The following is a 12,778-nucleotide window of genomic DNA, read 5'->3' on the forward strand; positions in this document are numbered from 1 at the left end:
AACATAACCAGTTTTTAGTATTTCCTAGTGTTTGATTTTACGCGAGTATTAAAGATTTTGATTTTGTCTCCCCGTGACCACGCTCGCTGCAAAGTGTGCGAAACGTCGGGATAATAATGTAATGAATAAATCGCGTTTAAAAACCGTTAGAATCTTTAATTTCTAAATATCAAGTGCATTGGTTGTTTTACACTAAAATCTAAAAAATATCGAATATTTGTACTATGTGAACTATTACTTTGGACGTACTTAAACATTTTGTTTTCATCAACAACTAGAGAAAAACTGCTGGTATACGACAAAACAACATGGTATATAAAATGTTAGTATCAACACGATGAAATAGTCGTACGACGATAAAATAATCGTACAGTCGTAATATAAACGGGTCATGTGTTTGAAAAGATATCGCGAATGACATGTCACTCAGTGAGATAAATGGCGCCGGTTTCGTTAGTTTTATTTATTTATTACGCCATTATTTCAAATTGGGATACCTTGTTTTATTTATTGTGCTACGAAGTTTATTCTAAATGTACTTGTATTAAATTATTTGTCTTAAATTAGATGTGTCTGAACGAGGTAGAAAATGCACTGTATGCTAAAAATTTTCAAATATTTATCAATTCTTTACTTATAAATATTTGAAAATAATTATATCTTTAAAAAGTAGCTACCTAGATATGCAAAAACTACTGCAAATGAGGATATCCTTTTTTTATTCAAAAAATGTTTGTATAACTACAAAATACAAATATTATAGACGTATCTCTATCGCAAAACAATTCAGTAATCAATTTATATCAGCTGGTATGGGATCAGATCGTGCCAGGTGTGAAAATTATCCCAAAATATTTATTAATTATTTATTTCAATACAAAATACACCCTCACAACTTCACATAAAACATTCCATCTGAAATTTTAACGCATAAATTTCCGTAATGCAGCCCTAACCTCAAAATTCTAGCGGATAAAAGCGATTTATTACCTGAAAGTGAATACGGGATTGCACAAAATTTCCGCTGCAATAATTATGAAGCGTAACACAGTTCGAAACGTAGTCATAACAAGTATAAGTTTAATGTTACTGCCCACTATGACATAATTTCTAAGACAAAGTTTGTATCACCTCCGTTCCGATCCACAAAATAGTCACGTTATAGGCCCCATGGCTTTTTGTTCTGTGGGACTCGACAAAAAGAAACAAGGAATTAAAAGGGATACCTAACACTTTATTGTATAGGTATTAAAAGCGATACGAAAGAAAAAAGAAAATTTGCATTTGCCTAAATTGTATCAGCGACCAGCGTACTCATTGTGGTCGTTTCCTTCTTTTTCTCCTAAAATTCACTGTTTTAGTTTGTAACTCATTCACCAAAAAATCATTTATCGGATCTGTATAAAATTTCATAGTCAGGAAATAATTGAATTATAGTAGGATAGTTTATGTTATCCTGGATGCATACCTAGGTTACTTTTTACGGGTGAACCTATGGCTTTCAGCTACTACAGACGCTTTGCACGCGTAGTCAAAGACACATAAACAAAAGCACTTTCGAATTCATGATATTATAATTAGTAGAAAGGATATTTTATTGGGGGGCAAGTATCTCGCTTCGCGGCGGTGCTATCTAAAACTCCGGCTGAGTGGCCAGACGGCTGGAGCCTAGGGCGACTGATTGAGGAACCTACGGACTATGCGAACGTTATCCAGAAAGACTGCCCGCTGTATCCCCACTGTCATGGGCTACACCGGTAAATCCAACCTCATTAAATATTGTTTTAAGGAGGTAGGAGCCCAATGGTGGAAACATCTATGGGAATTATCTCGGCAGACACACCGTCCTACATCTCGACAACCACGTGCGCCAGATCCAGATATTAGTGCCGTTTATCTGACTCGGCCTAAACAAGATTTATAATTATTATATTACATTTGGGAAAATCCCTCTAAACTAAAATATGTAGCCACAAGTTATAGACGAGTGGCCGCTACCGCAAAACGCCTCGGAGCAAATAATTTACGAATGAAACTACTGAAACTTGTTCGGTTCTATAATTGAGCGAGGGGCAGCTTTCAGCTTACCTAGGCAACACTATATTAAGCTATCGCCAATTATATGTTCGATTTGTATGGGACATGAAAAATAAAGAAAACCTTCTGATTTTATTGCTATCTCCTTGATATTATATATATAATTATAAATATTATTTTTAAATATCTAAGATTGATACATAATAAATACCTGTTATTTTAATAAAATTAATATATTGGCAATTTCATTATTATCTATTTTACCATTTATATACTTTAAAGATTAAAGGAATAGGTCGAAATCACACCTTCTGACAGTCTTGACAGAATACCACTTACCAGCGATGTAGTCGCAGCCGCTGCTGCGTCAAGACCCTTTTTATCGATAGATATATATTATTGAATATTTTATCTCAGCAAACAAACATTTTTTTATTTAAGTAACATTTTCCATTTCGTTTTTTCCTAGTGTATTGTAAACCTTGTTTCGTGAAATAATTATTGTTTATCTTATCTTATCTACGGGCTGTAATTGCTTTTATGTGTAACAAAATTTTTTAAGCACAGCTGCTTACGCTTACGCTTTTCTTAGTCGAGAATCAACTTTCTTAGAAAGGAAGCGCTCGTGTGTAAAAACCGACCATTATAATATTTAACTTGATTAACGTAATTTTTATTTTCAAATTTATTTTATAGAACATTTACATAATTTCTAAGAATAGCTTCGCTCGTCATTTCAGCTATACAGAAATTGAACTTCTTAAAATGGCTCTTTCAAATCGAATCAATAGATAATAAATCTATAAGAAGTCCTTCTTACTATAAAAATACTTTTTAAATTTACATAATTTATTATCTTAGTAATATATTTTATCTAATTTACACTTAACTGTATGCCTATTGCCTACGTAGTCTATATAGATATATATTTTTATCCACGATTATGATTGTTCGTAAAATTTTACCTGTTCCTAGTACATATTATAATATTACCTATGCTATTAATAATTAAATAGGTACCTACTTACCGCATTAAAAGGAGGTATAAAAATCAAACAACCACTTTGCTATATCATATTTTATTCAAACACATAAAAAAATCAATTAATATTTTTAATATTATCTAGAAAACATTGTCCATGTCCAATCAGGCAGGCCACTTTCTCCCAAGACGTTGCATTCAGCATCATCATGAGATCTGACTCCATTTGACTTGCTTCTACTAAAAATATCAAATAATTAAATGCAATATTACGTTCAAAAAGCATATTTTTACTTTTTAGTAGCGTTCATGAGATACACAACACAAACAAACATTTCAGTTCATTACTAAACGTATTGTAGTTAACTAGTCTACTACATATTATATCCTTACTAATATTATAAATGCGAAAGTAACTCTGTCCGTCTGTTATGCTTTCCCGCTTAAACCTCTCAGTCTCAAGTCTCAACCGATTTTGATGAAATTTGGCGCAGACAATCTTTAGACCCTGAGAAAGAACATAGGCTACCTTTTATTGTGAAATATGTACCACGGGCGAAGCCGGGGCAGACCGCTAGTATAAAATAAAGTAGCTTCCGATGTCTATCTGTCTCTGTATGTCTATCTGTCTCTATGAAAGCTTAGATCTTTAAACTATGCAACAGATTTTGATGCGGGTTTTTTTTAATAGATAGAGTGGTTCTTGAGGACGGTTTCAGTATACGTACCTATAGCATTTGTGTGTGAAAAAAATCTATTAACATACTTTCACGGTCTTAATGTAGGTATGTATAATGTATATAGTATATATATAAATTATATATCTGTCTACGGTAGTAGGATGATGATTGCAGTGTAGGTACAAGAATTGCTATTCATCTTATTTTTTATAGAATCTGGCATTTCTATACAAATTACCAAAATAATAACAATGAAAAAGTAGCTGGGCGTACGCGTCAATGAATAAAGGAAAATTTGTAATTGTTATTTTATCGTAAGCCAGTTTATTTTTAGAAAAATCTGAACCACGCAAAAAAATTTCAACTTTCACATTAACTCAATACGAATTTTAACTCTAACAATTTTAAACAACTAACCTCTCATCTGATTAATATTGTCGACAACTTTCTTCAAATTAGATAAGTCTTTATCAATTTCAGCCTTTATTAGGTCAAAGAAGTCAGGCTCGTTCAAATATTCTGAAAACTTATTCGCTTTACTCATTTTCAGTAAAAAATAAATATCGAAAATTTATCGTTAAATTAGTTAGTACGTTTAGCGCGCAAATTTTCAGCTAAAAATATTCCAGCCAGTTCTTTTTTATTTACATTTTTTTAGAGGTTTAAAAATGCGTTCTATGATTCGCTTTGAGTATAAAGTGTTGTTCATGTTTTTAAAATAAATAAAACGAATAAAAAATAAATAACACTAACATTTTCCACTCACTTTTAACTGCAGTTATTATCAAAATATAATCACTGCATATTATTATTTAAACCGAGAATTAAAATTTCAAAGAGTTCAATTCTGGCCGCATGAATGATAAACGACTCAATAAAAACGAAAACGACTGTCAAACAAAAATAGCGGGAAAACGTTAATTTTTAAGGCGAAGTAGGTCGGCACGGGCATTCTGCGTACAGCCAACATCTCATTGGCTAATGAAAAAGCGGAATGAATCGATGAATTATCGATAAATCGGTGCAAACAAGCACACAATGATGCCAATCATCGTGTTGAGCCAACTAAATCTGTTTTTGGATGAGTTTTGGTATGTCGCCGCGTCACTCACTGAATGTCATTGGATTTATAAATACGATCAGCTCCAGAAATAGGTGGCTACAGGTTTTCCAGGCGTACCGACTAAAATAAAATAGCCTGGATTCGGTTAACAATAATATTGTCCGAGCTTACTGCGCGGCCAGTGCTCATTCAGATAACATTTTTAATTCAGTGATAATGGATGACGATGATCTCCAACAGTTTTCGTTGCGATGGCATAACCACCAGGTAGGTAAGTAATTTTTATACACGATACAATTTATACACTCTTCTACCACGCTTGGTTTTTAACAATTTTGTAAATAACATTGAATGTCGACTGTCGGTCGAGACTCGTTCTTTAATGTTTCAAGTTTGGAAGCTTTGAAATGGCTGTTTAAGGCAGTGTACACACGTTTGACTGAAATAATATTTGTTAATAATTTCAGATACACAGAGGACGGTGTTATCTGACCACACTCACACGGACACCACACTACAAATGGTGCAAACGACTGCAGCGCCCTCTTACCTCTATATCTGTTATTTTGGAACACAAATTGTGGTGTTATGAAGAATAATGTTTGGTATGAACTTTGTTTACAACTAACCGAGCCAATTTCATGTTTGTGAACTATTTTGTGCATATTTACACGGAACTACGGAATATTTTAAACAGTAATTTATGTTTTTTTTTAATCAAATTACAGAAATCACAAAACAAAAAATAATTATTTTTGTATGTTTTTATTTGAATATGGTTTTACAGAAGCATGATGTAATAACGATATTGTGTAATTGAATGAATAATTAAAAGCGTAAAGTTACACAAATTAATTAGAGCTTAGGTACATACTTTAGGCTTTATTTTCTTTCAACTAATACAACACAATATAAACACTTACAAAACTTTACCAATTTAACATCGTAATTTGTTTTGATAAAATAGTTAAGTTAAAGAAAATGAAAATAAACATGCCTTATGAAACATAGATGTTTCGTAATCTGTATAATATTATCTGTACCTTTATATATTATATTATTATCTGTGCTATGATTAATAGTTTTTTTTTATAAAATTAACACCGTAACACAAGCCGTAACAAATGAAAATTAATCTGTTCTATAGATCAAGGGCCAAACTACTACCCGACAACTGACTTCTTCCTTACAATATCCACTTTATAAGCTATTCTTTCCGCCCGCGGCTTCGCCCGCGTTTTCAAAGAAAAACCCACATAGTTCCGTAGAATTTGCGTGAAAGAGTTACAAACACACACACACATCCTCACAAACTTTCGCATTTATAATATTAAGTAGGATAGGATAGGATAGAACCTTGATTTTTGAAGGAGAAATCAGCTGCAGGAGCATTTTCGCCCGTATCGGTCTTCTTACTATCTACTACTATCTAAAACGTAATTTCTAAAGAAATTAACCAAGACGTAGATATTCGATGGGAAATAATTTGTAGCAACAATTGTCTTGTTATTATTCAATAAAATTCCATTCTCGATAATTTTACACTTCAAGTAATTATTACGAAATAGCGGTTAAAATTTTAACAATTTGTATTTTTTGTTACAATAATATTTTTGATATTAAATGTTGTTTTTTAACAATTAGAATAATTATTGTACCATTAAGATCAGCAGAAGCACGTGCAAAATAACATAAATTATTTATCATAAATACCTATGAAAAAGTTGAAAATAGATTTCTCGAAGGAAACGGATCAAATTAATTATTATTTTATCGTTCTGCAATAATAATATATAATTTGTAAATTTAGTCTCCTCCATTCAACATTTGTGTTCAAATAACTTTTAGCCAAATTACACTGAATCTTTACACACCTAATTTAAAACTTCTCTACTTTACCTACAGTATAAAAAATTAAACAGTTATTGATAATAATACAATAATTAATAATCGTCTGTTTAACGTACTGTGGCAAAAAACTAATATAGGAATAATATAAAATATTTGATGTAACTATTACAGAGCAGTATCATCGGGGCCTTAAGTCGAATGCTAAACACTGGGGCCCTGAGTGATGTCACACTGAATGCGAATGGAGTATCGTTGCGAGCACATAGGCTTGTACTGGCCGCTTGTAGTCAGTACTTTGCTCAAATATTTAAGGTAATTTATTATTATACGAATGTGAATTATTTTTCATATCACTGTAATGTAAATAAAAAGTTATTCTAACAGTTTCATTTCGATCCGCGACCACATTTCATGTTAAAATATTTTTTTACATTAAATGTAATTAATTCATTAGCTACCAATAGTGTGTGAAGTGTGAACGTATCCAGGGTCGTACTTAGTCTATTAGAGGCCCTGGCTATATGCAAAAAAAAAGAAATCGAGCCTCTACCAAAAGTAACACCATCATCTTGTAGAGTTTACTTATTTTATTACAAATCATTTTTTTTTCAATTTGAATGCAGATTTGTAGGTAGGTACTATGTATCAAATATATGTTTCATCCCGATATATGTGATGTAGTGAGACACAAAAAAGTATCATAATGTTCTATTTAATTCCAGGAAGTAGACGACACAAACACAGTGGTTGTGATTGTCGACTGCGAACCTTCAGACTTACGACAATTGTTAACATTCATGTACACGGGTGAAGTGACAGCAGCTAGAAAGAGACTACCCTCGTTATTGAAGTTGGCACACACGCTACAGGTTTCTGGATTAACTGACGCTGATACTGTGAGTTTGTGTTTTTTACGAGTTAGTGTATCTATTATGGATAATTTTATAAGACTTCTAATATTCAAAATTAAACATTTATTTATTCAATTGGTTATTAGACTGCTCCTAGAAGCACTTTTAAATCATCATAACATAGTTTTACCATGTACCACCTCTGATCTTAAAGGTCGCTAGGTTCGATTCCTAATGGAATTTAATAGAAAAGAGGACTTGGCATAACACATGACATTTTTTTATCATTTCAGAACCCAACTGACGTACCAAAAGAAAATGAATTAATACAACCCACAAACGATATTCCAATCGAAAGCCAGTCACCGCCTATCAATCTAGAAAAATCTATTATTAACGATTTCACACAGGACAAACCAATAGAAATAGCACAAGATTTTAATAAAGAAATGCATAAGGATATATTAGCAAAAAATGACAAATTAAGTAAATTAGATCAAATTGTTCAAAATTTATATAGTTCGCATAATATTGGAAATATAGTAACGACACCGACGCCATTGATACCAAGCTTTACAGGTGAGTAATAATTTAATTTTTATAAATCTTAAAACTTACATCTGACTTTTTATGTGCATTATGCAATTAATACTTTGGTACTTACGTTCTAATATTTTGTTACACTACCTCGGTGAAGAATTGAATTAATCTCAAATCTCTTCTTTCTTCAAATCTATTTTAAGGTACATTTTAAAAATAAAGACAAGACAAATCAAAAGCTTTATTCATTTTTTTTAACTTTTTCATTCATTATGGCGATATTTCTCCAGTGTGTTATCTAATATTTAAATAATTATTAATAATATTAAATTGAAAACTATCCCATATATCCCAAAAAAAGCCCCAGCGCTCAGAAAGTTCATTCAAATTTATTAAAGCGAAGTTATATTACAGCTACATATTTGTAACAAAAAATCACCTATTAACGTTTTCTTCACTCAAAACTTTGTTTTAACGTTATATTCACTTAATCCATCAGGCCCCGGAATCACAGACATAATAGAAAATCTATTGTGTCGTGGCCCGATCGGGCCATTCGGGGCTCAATGGGTTAAAATCTATTTCCATTTTCCAGAACCCCCACAACCCCGCGACTGCGACAAAAAGTGGCGTACCCACTCCATTTGCACTATATGCAACAAGCGTCTCTCGAACCAGTACAATCTGCGCGTGCACATGGAAACGCATGCGGGGCGGCGGCACGCGTGCAGAGCGTGTGACCACGTGTCGCGATCTAGAGATGCGTTGAGGAAACATGTTGCTTATCGGCATGCCCATACAGCATTACGGCATCCCTAATGTGAAGAAGATATTTCAAAAGAACTGAAACACTAATAAAATCAAGCGTCCAATTTATTTACTCCTTTTTAGAGGCCCCACAAATCCTTAACTTTATTTATTACTCCCTATTAGAGGCCCCACAAGTCCGCTACCATATCAAATACTCCGCGTGCAGAGCGTGCGACCACGTGTCACGGTCCCGAGATGCGTTGAAGAAACACGTGGCTTATAGGCACACATATGCACATACTGTGATGCGGCATCCTTGATGTTATGCGAAGAAGATATTTTATTTAAAAAGAACTGAAACACTAATAAAATCAAGCTTCCACTATACAGTCGAGAATCAAGATTATATCAAGATTATACGATTTTGTATTAATTCATTTTTCCCGTATATGTAATATATGTAAAGACTGGGCAGTTAGATCCGGTAGTCTCGTACACTAGATAGTTAGTAATGCAATATAGTCTTGCATTGTATGCAAGTTTACGAGAGATTAATTGCGTTTATTTTAAATTAAACTGTATTAAATTTTCGAAAAATACTTTCTTCGCAGTAAAATCGTTTTATATACTTTAATTTATTTAGAAGATAGAGGATAATGACATCATATACATATTATGGTATATAATAGGACGTAATTTTACTTTTATTTTATTTATACGTATAATATATGTATAATAATTAGCCCAATGTTTATTTATGTATGTACACTGGTCATCAAAAAAATCGACCCACCTACACTATGTTTGCTATTTATCGATTATTTCACAAATAAGTCGTCTTATATTGTTGTATTTTGTTGTAAGGGTCTGATAACATGCTAATCATTATGTTTGTCGTAAATTTTACTGCACCTAATGATTCTTAACAAATTTTTATACAGAAATACTGTACAGTGTTGATTTGACGGTTTACGGCGGGACAAATTATGCCCGTGTTCCCAGTTCAAAAATGACTTTTTTCGGGATCTCTTATTCATAACGTTAAGTTTAATAATTGATGCTGTAGTTTTGATAAATTTTGTCTCAAAATAATGGATACTACTGTAGCTGAGGGGGCCCAAACTGTGGCTCTACTAAAACAGGGGTTATGTCAACTTGCTGTGGCTAAAAACTAAAATCTGAGCTGTTTTGCAGTTCGATGAGATTACCAAAAGTTTCTAGAGACTGGGCAGTATCGATGAAAATATTGATCTGCAAGAAATAGGGCGGCACCTCAAAGGCACGACCCCTAGATAATGAAATCAACTCTACAAAATCGACATCTGTCTGGTGTAGATCTCTAGTGACGCCTGCGTGAAGATAAGGAGGTGGGTATAAATGACAGAACAGAAGAAGACTTAAGGAGTAGAACCTAAGACCACACAAGCCAGAAACATGGCCACAATCAGCCACAGCACATCGACAAACCAGACTTCAATTGACTCGAAATCACGTAAACTGGACTATAGGCCAATGGGAGTCAGTACTTTTGAGTGACAAGATGCAAATGACTTTATATGGTGCTGATAGACGTCTTTATGTCATGCGATGACCAGATGAACGATTTGTTCAGTGCTAGGTAGGAGAAACGGTCGATTATGATGGAGGCTCTGAAAAGTTCTAGAGTGGCATTTCTTTGACAAGACGCACGGAGCTTGACGATAAAAAGATGCTCATTAAATGCTGTTCAATACATTACCGAGGTTTTGGACTATCATATGGTGTAATATGCCGGCTGTATCTGCAAAAACTTTGAGTCTATGCATGATAATGCTCGGAAACACGTAGAGCGAATCGTGATCCAGTATTTAGAAGAGGTCCGCATTAGAGTTACACTCTGGTTAGCAAAAAGTCTCGATTTGAAAACTACAGAGCACATGTGGGACAATTAAAAAATAAAGCTTAGAGCTCGTAATTCAGCCCCTACAACAATAGAAGACCTGAAAACCGCCATGAGGGAAGAATGATAACGAATTCCTCAAGAGACCATCAAAATCTTGATTATTTCTTTAAAATGGTGAACGCAGGCTATCATTCCAGAAAGAAGGGAAAATACTGAGTATAAATTCGAAGGAAACGTGATCATAAGTTTCATGATTACAAAATAAACTGCATTTGAAATTAAATAAAGAAAAAGCTGAAAATTGAGGATTTTGAACTTTATTCGAAATTGACATTTTTTTTGACATGTTAATGATTTTATGTGTTTATATTCGTGTAAATATGCATGTTTAATTAATCGGTTCAGTTTCCAAACAAATTTTTTCTTTAGTTTGTGAGAAAACCGCAACTTTCCGTAAAAATGCAGGTGGGTCGATTTTTTTGATGACCAGTGTACTTACAATGTTTTATAAACGAATTTCATTATTTTAAGTTATATTTAAACGATTTAATTTATTTGGGCACTAGTTTAAACAAATGCATACTTTCTCTTTTGAATGGATTTTAATGTTAATCGAGATTATATCCTTGTATGTGTATTTCATATACATAATTGAAAGAAAAGCCGCTAGTAGCTTCTTGTATCGCCAAACTCGATACATAATGTAATAAAAATTGTTTTATAAACCCTTGAGATACAACCTAATGTGACCATCGAATTTGTCTTGTGGATAATGTTTATATCTTGTTTATGTAAAATAAGTTAATACTCAAGCTGAATTATTAATTGTAGAGTTAATATTTATTTTATTTCCTTTCTTTAACTAATAAGAGTTTAAAAAAGACACTAAACTGTAATTGTATATACTTTAAACCAAATAATGTTAAACTTGAATAAATAAAAAACAAAATACAAGTGTACACAATTTATTTATCGCCTTAAATACATAGTTTTAGTAGAAAAACGCATAAAAATCGACAAAAACCGTACAAAATTAGCTAGTACAAAAATACTGTTCACAATATCTTGTCAACACAGTCGGTTAAACAAAGCGTAAATGCGTTTCACACAATTAGTTGACGGGAGATACTCCTAAAATATATTTTGTCATTGGTAACTCATGTTTATAAGCCATTTTTGCCTTATATGCAAAATTAACTTGAAAAAATATTATCACACGGTAGTTCTTTCAGATTGAACCCTAATTATTTGCTTTTTATTATTTTTGTATTAATTGATTAGTTACCAATGACCAATGAGAGATCTAAATATAAACTCAATAAATATAGTTTCAGTAGAAATGCAGTTCAAGAGTATTCCTATTAATCTTAAAAAAAAGCTAAATAAATACGTTAGTTATATTTTAAGGATAAAACTCTTCTCGTTATATAAATATCCACCAAATGTTCTTAATAATTAAATTCAACATAAGTTTTTAAACAGAAACAGTGATATTTTAACAATATTGTAGTTTTTATGGTACCTTTTATACAAATAAATTGACAGATGACGCAAAACTATATTTTTAATAAAAAATGTTAAATAATAATTATTAAGAACATTCAATTATAAAATGAAGACATGATTTCGCACATTTTGAAGTTTTACTTATAGTATATGGGGCCCCTATATAGTAAGCATTAGGGGCCCCGTTTCGCGAAATCCGTCCCTGTTAAAAACTATACGCATCTACAAACTAATTACAATATTTTTATTAATAAATACAAAGAGGATTCGAATAATTATTATTTGTAAGACATTGGCAAAAAAATCTTAAAATTTTAACAAGGGTTTTAATATTATTAAATATATATAAGCAATAATTTAAAATATATGTTGAGCGCAAATAGAGAAAGAACTACATTATAATTAATTATCAAATAATATTATAATATATAAGTACTTATAAATAATTTTATGATACTCAATGACAATTTAAAAAAAGATGAGATTTTTGAATTTATCAAAAATATGCGAGCATAAAATATGTTTGTATAAGAATAAGCACAGCGTAAAAAATTTGTTAACAACTTATCTCCATTTATTCTTATTCCAAAAATACATTTAATTCAGGTAAGTTAAATAAAATTAATATAAAATTGA

The 12,778-nt window shown here is 32.0% G+C and overlaps 1 protein-coding gene and 1 long non-coding RNA gene across 2 annotated transcripts; one reads left to right on the forward strand and one right to left on the reverse strand.

Annotated features, from left to right (window-relative positions):
- Positions 1-3,100: 3,100 nt before the first annotated feature.
- On the reverse strand, positions 3,101-4,443 carry LOC149899476 (uncharacterized). Its single transcript, XR_016457879.1, has 2 exons — positions 4,117-4,443; positions 3,101-3,259 (listed from the first exon to the last, which is right to left on the reverse strand). It is a non-coding gene; the product is annotated as an uncharacterized LOC149899476 (long non-coding RNA).
- A 424-nt stretch (positions 4,444-4,867) lies between these two features.
- On the forward strand, positions 4,868-9,193 carry LOC149899477 (uncharacterized). The gene is made up of 5 exons (XM_090113571.1): positions 4,868-5,029; positions 6,785-6,925; positions 7,336-7,509; positions 7,758-8,043; positions 8,600-9,193. Exons 1-5 carry the CDS (start codon positions 4,979-4,981, stop codon positions 8,821-8,823), a joined length of 876 nt encoding a protein of 291 aa, XP_089969697.1. The 5' UTR covers positions 4,868-4,978; the 3' UTR covers positions 8,824-9,193.
- Positions 9,194-12,778: the final 3,585 nt, after the last annotated feature.

The sequence above is a fragment of the Colias eurytheme genome, chromosome 20 (assembly GCF_061535395.1).
Source record: "Colias eurytheme isolate Ceu_HAF_F1 chromosome 20, ilColEury1 Martin Lab GWU primary, whole genome shotgun sequence".
Classification (NCBI taxonomy): Eukaryota; Metazoa; Arthropoda; class Insecta; order Lepidoptera; family Pieridae; genus Colias; species Colias eurytheme.

Excerpts from the sequence above, each read along its gene's own strand:
- LOC149899477 (XM_090113571.1), top strand. The coding sequence starts at position 4,979 with ATGGATGACGATGATCTCCAACAGTTTTCGTTGCGATGGCATAACCAC. Across the intron at positions 5,030-6,784 it reads TGCGATGGCATAACCACCAG|AGCAGTATCATCGGGGCCTT; the intron begins GTAGGTAAGTAA and ends TAACTATTACAG. Across the intron at positions 8,044-8,599 it reads ATTGATACCAAGCTTTACAG|AACCCCCACAACCCCGCGAC; the intron begins GTGAGTAATAAT and ends TCCATTTTCCAG.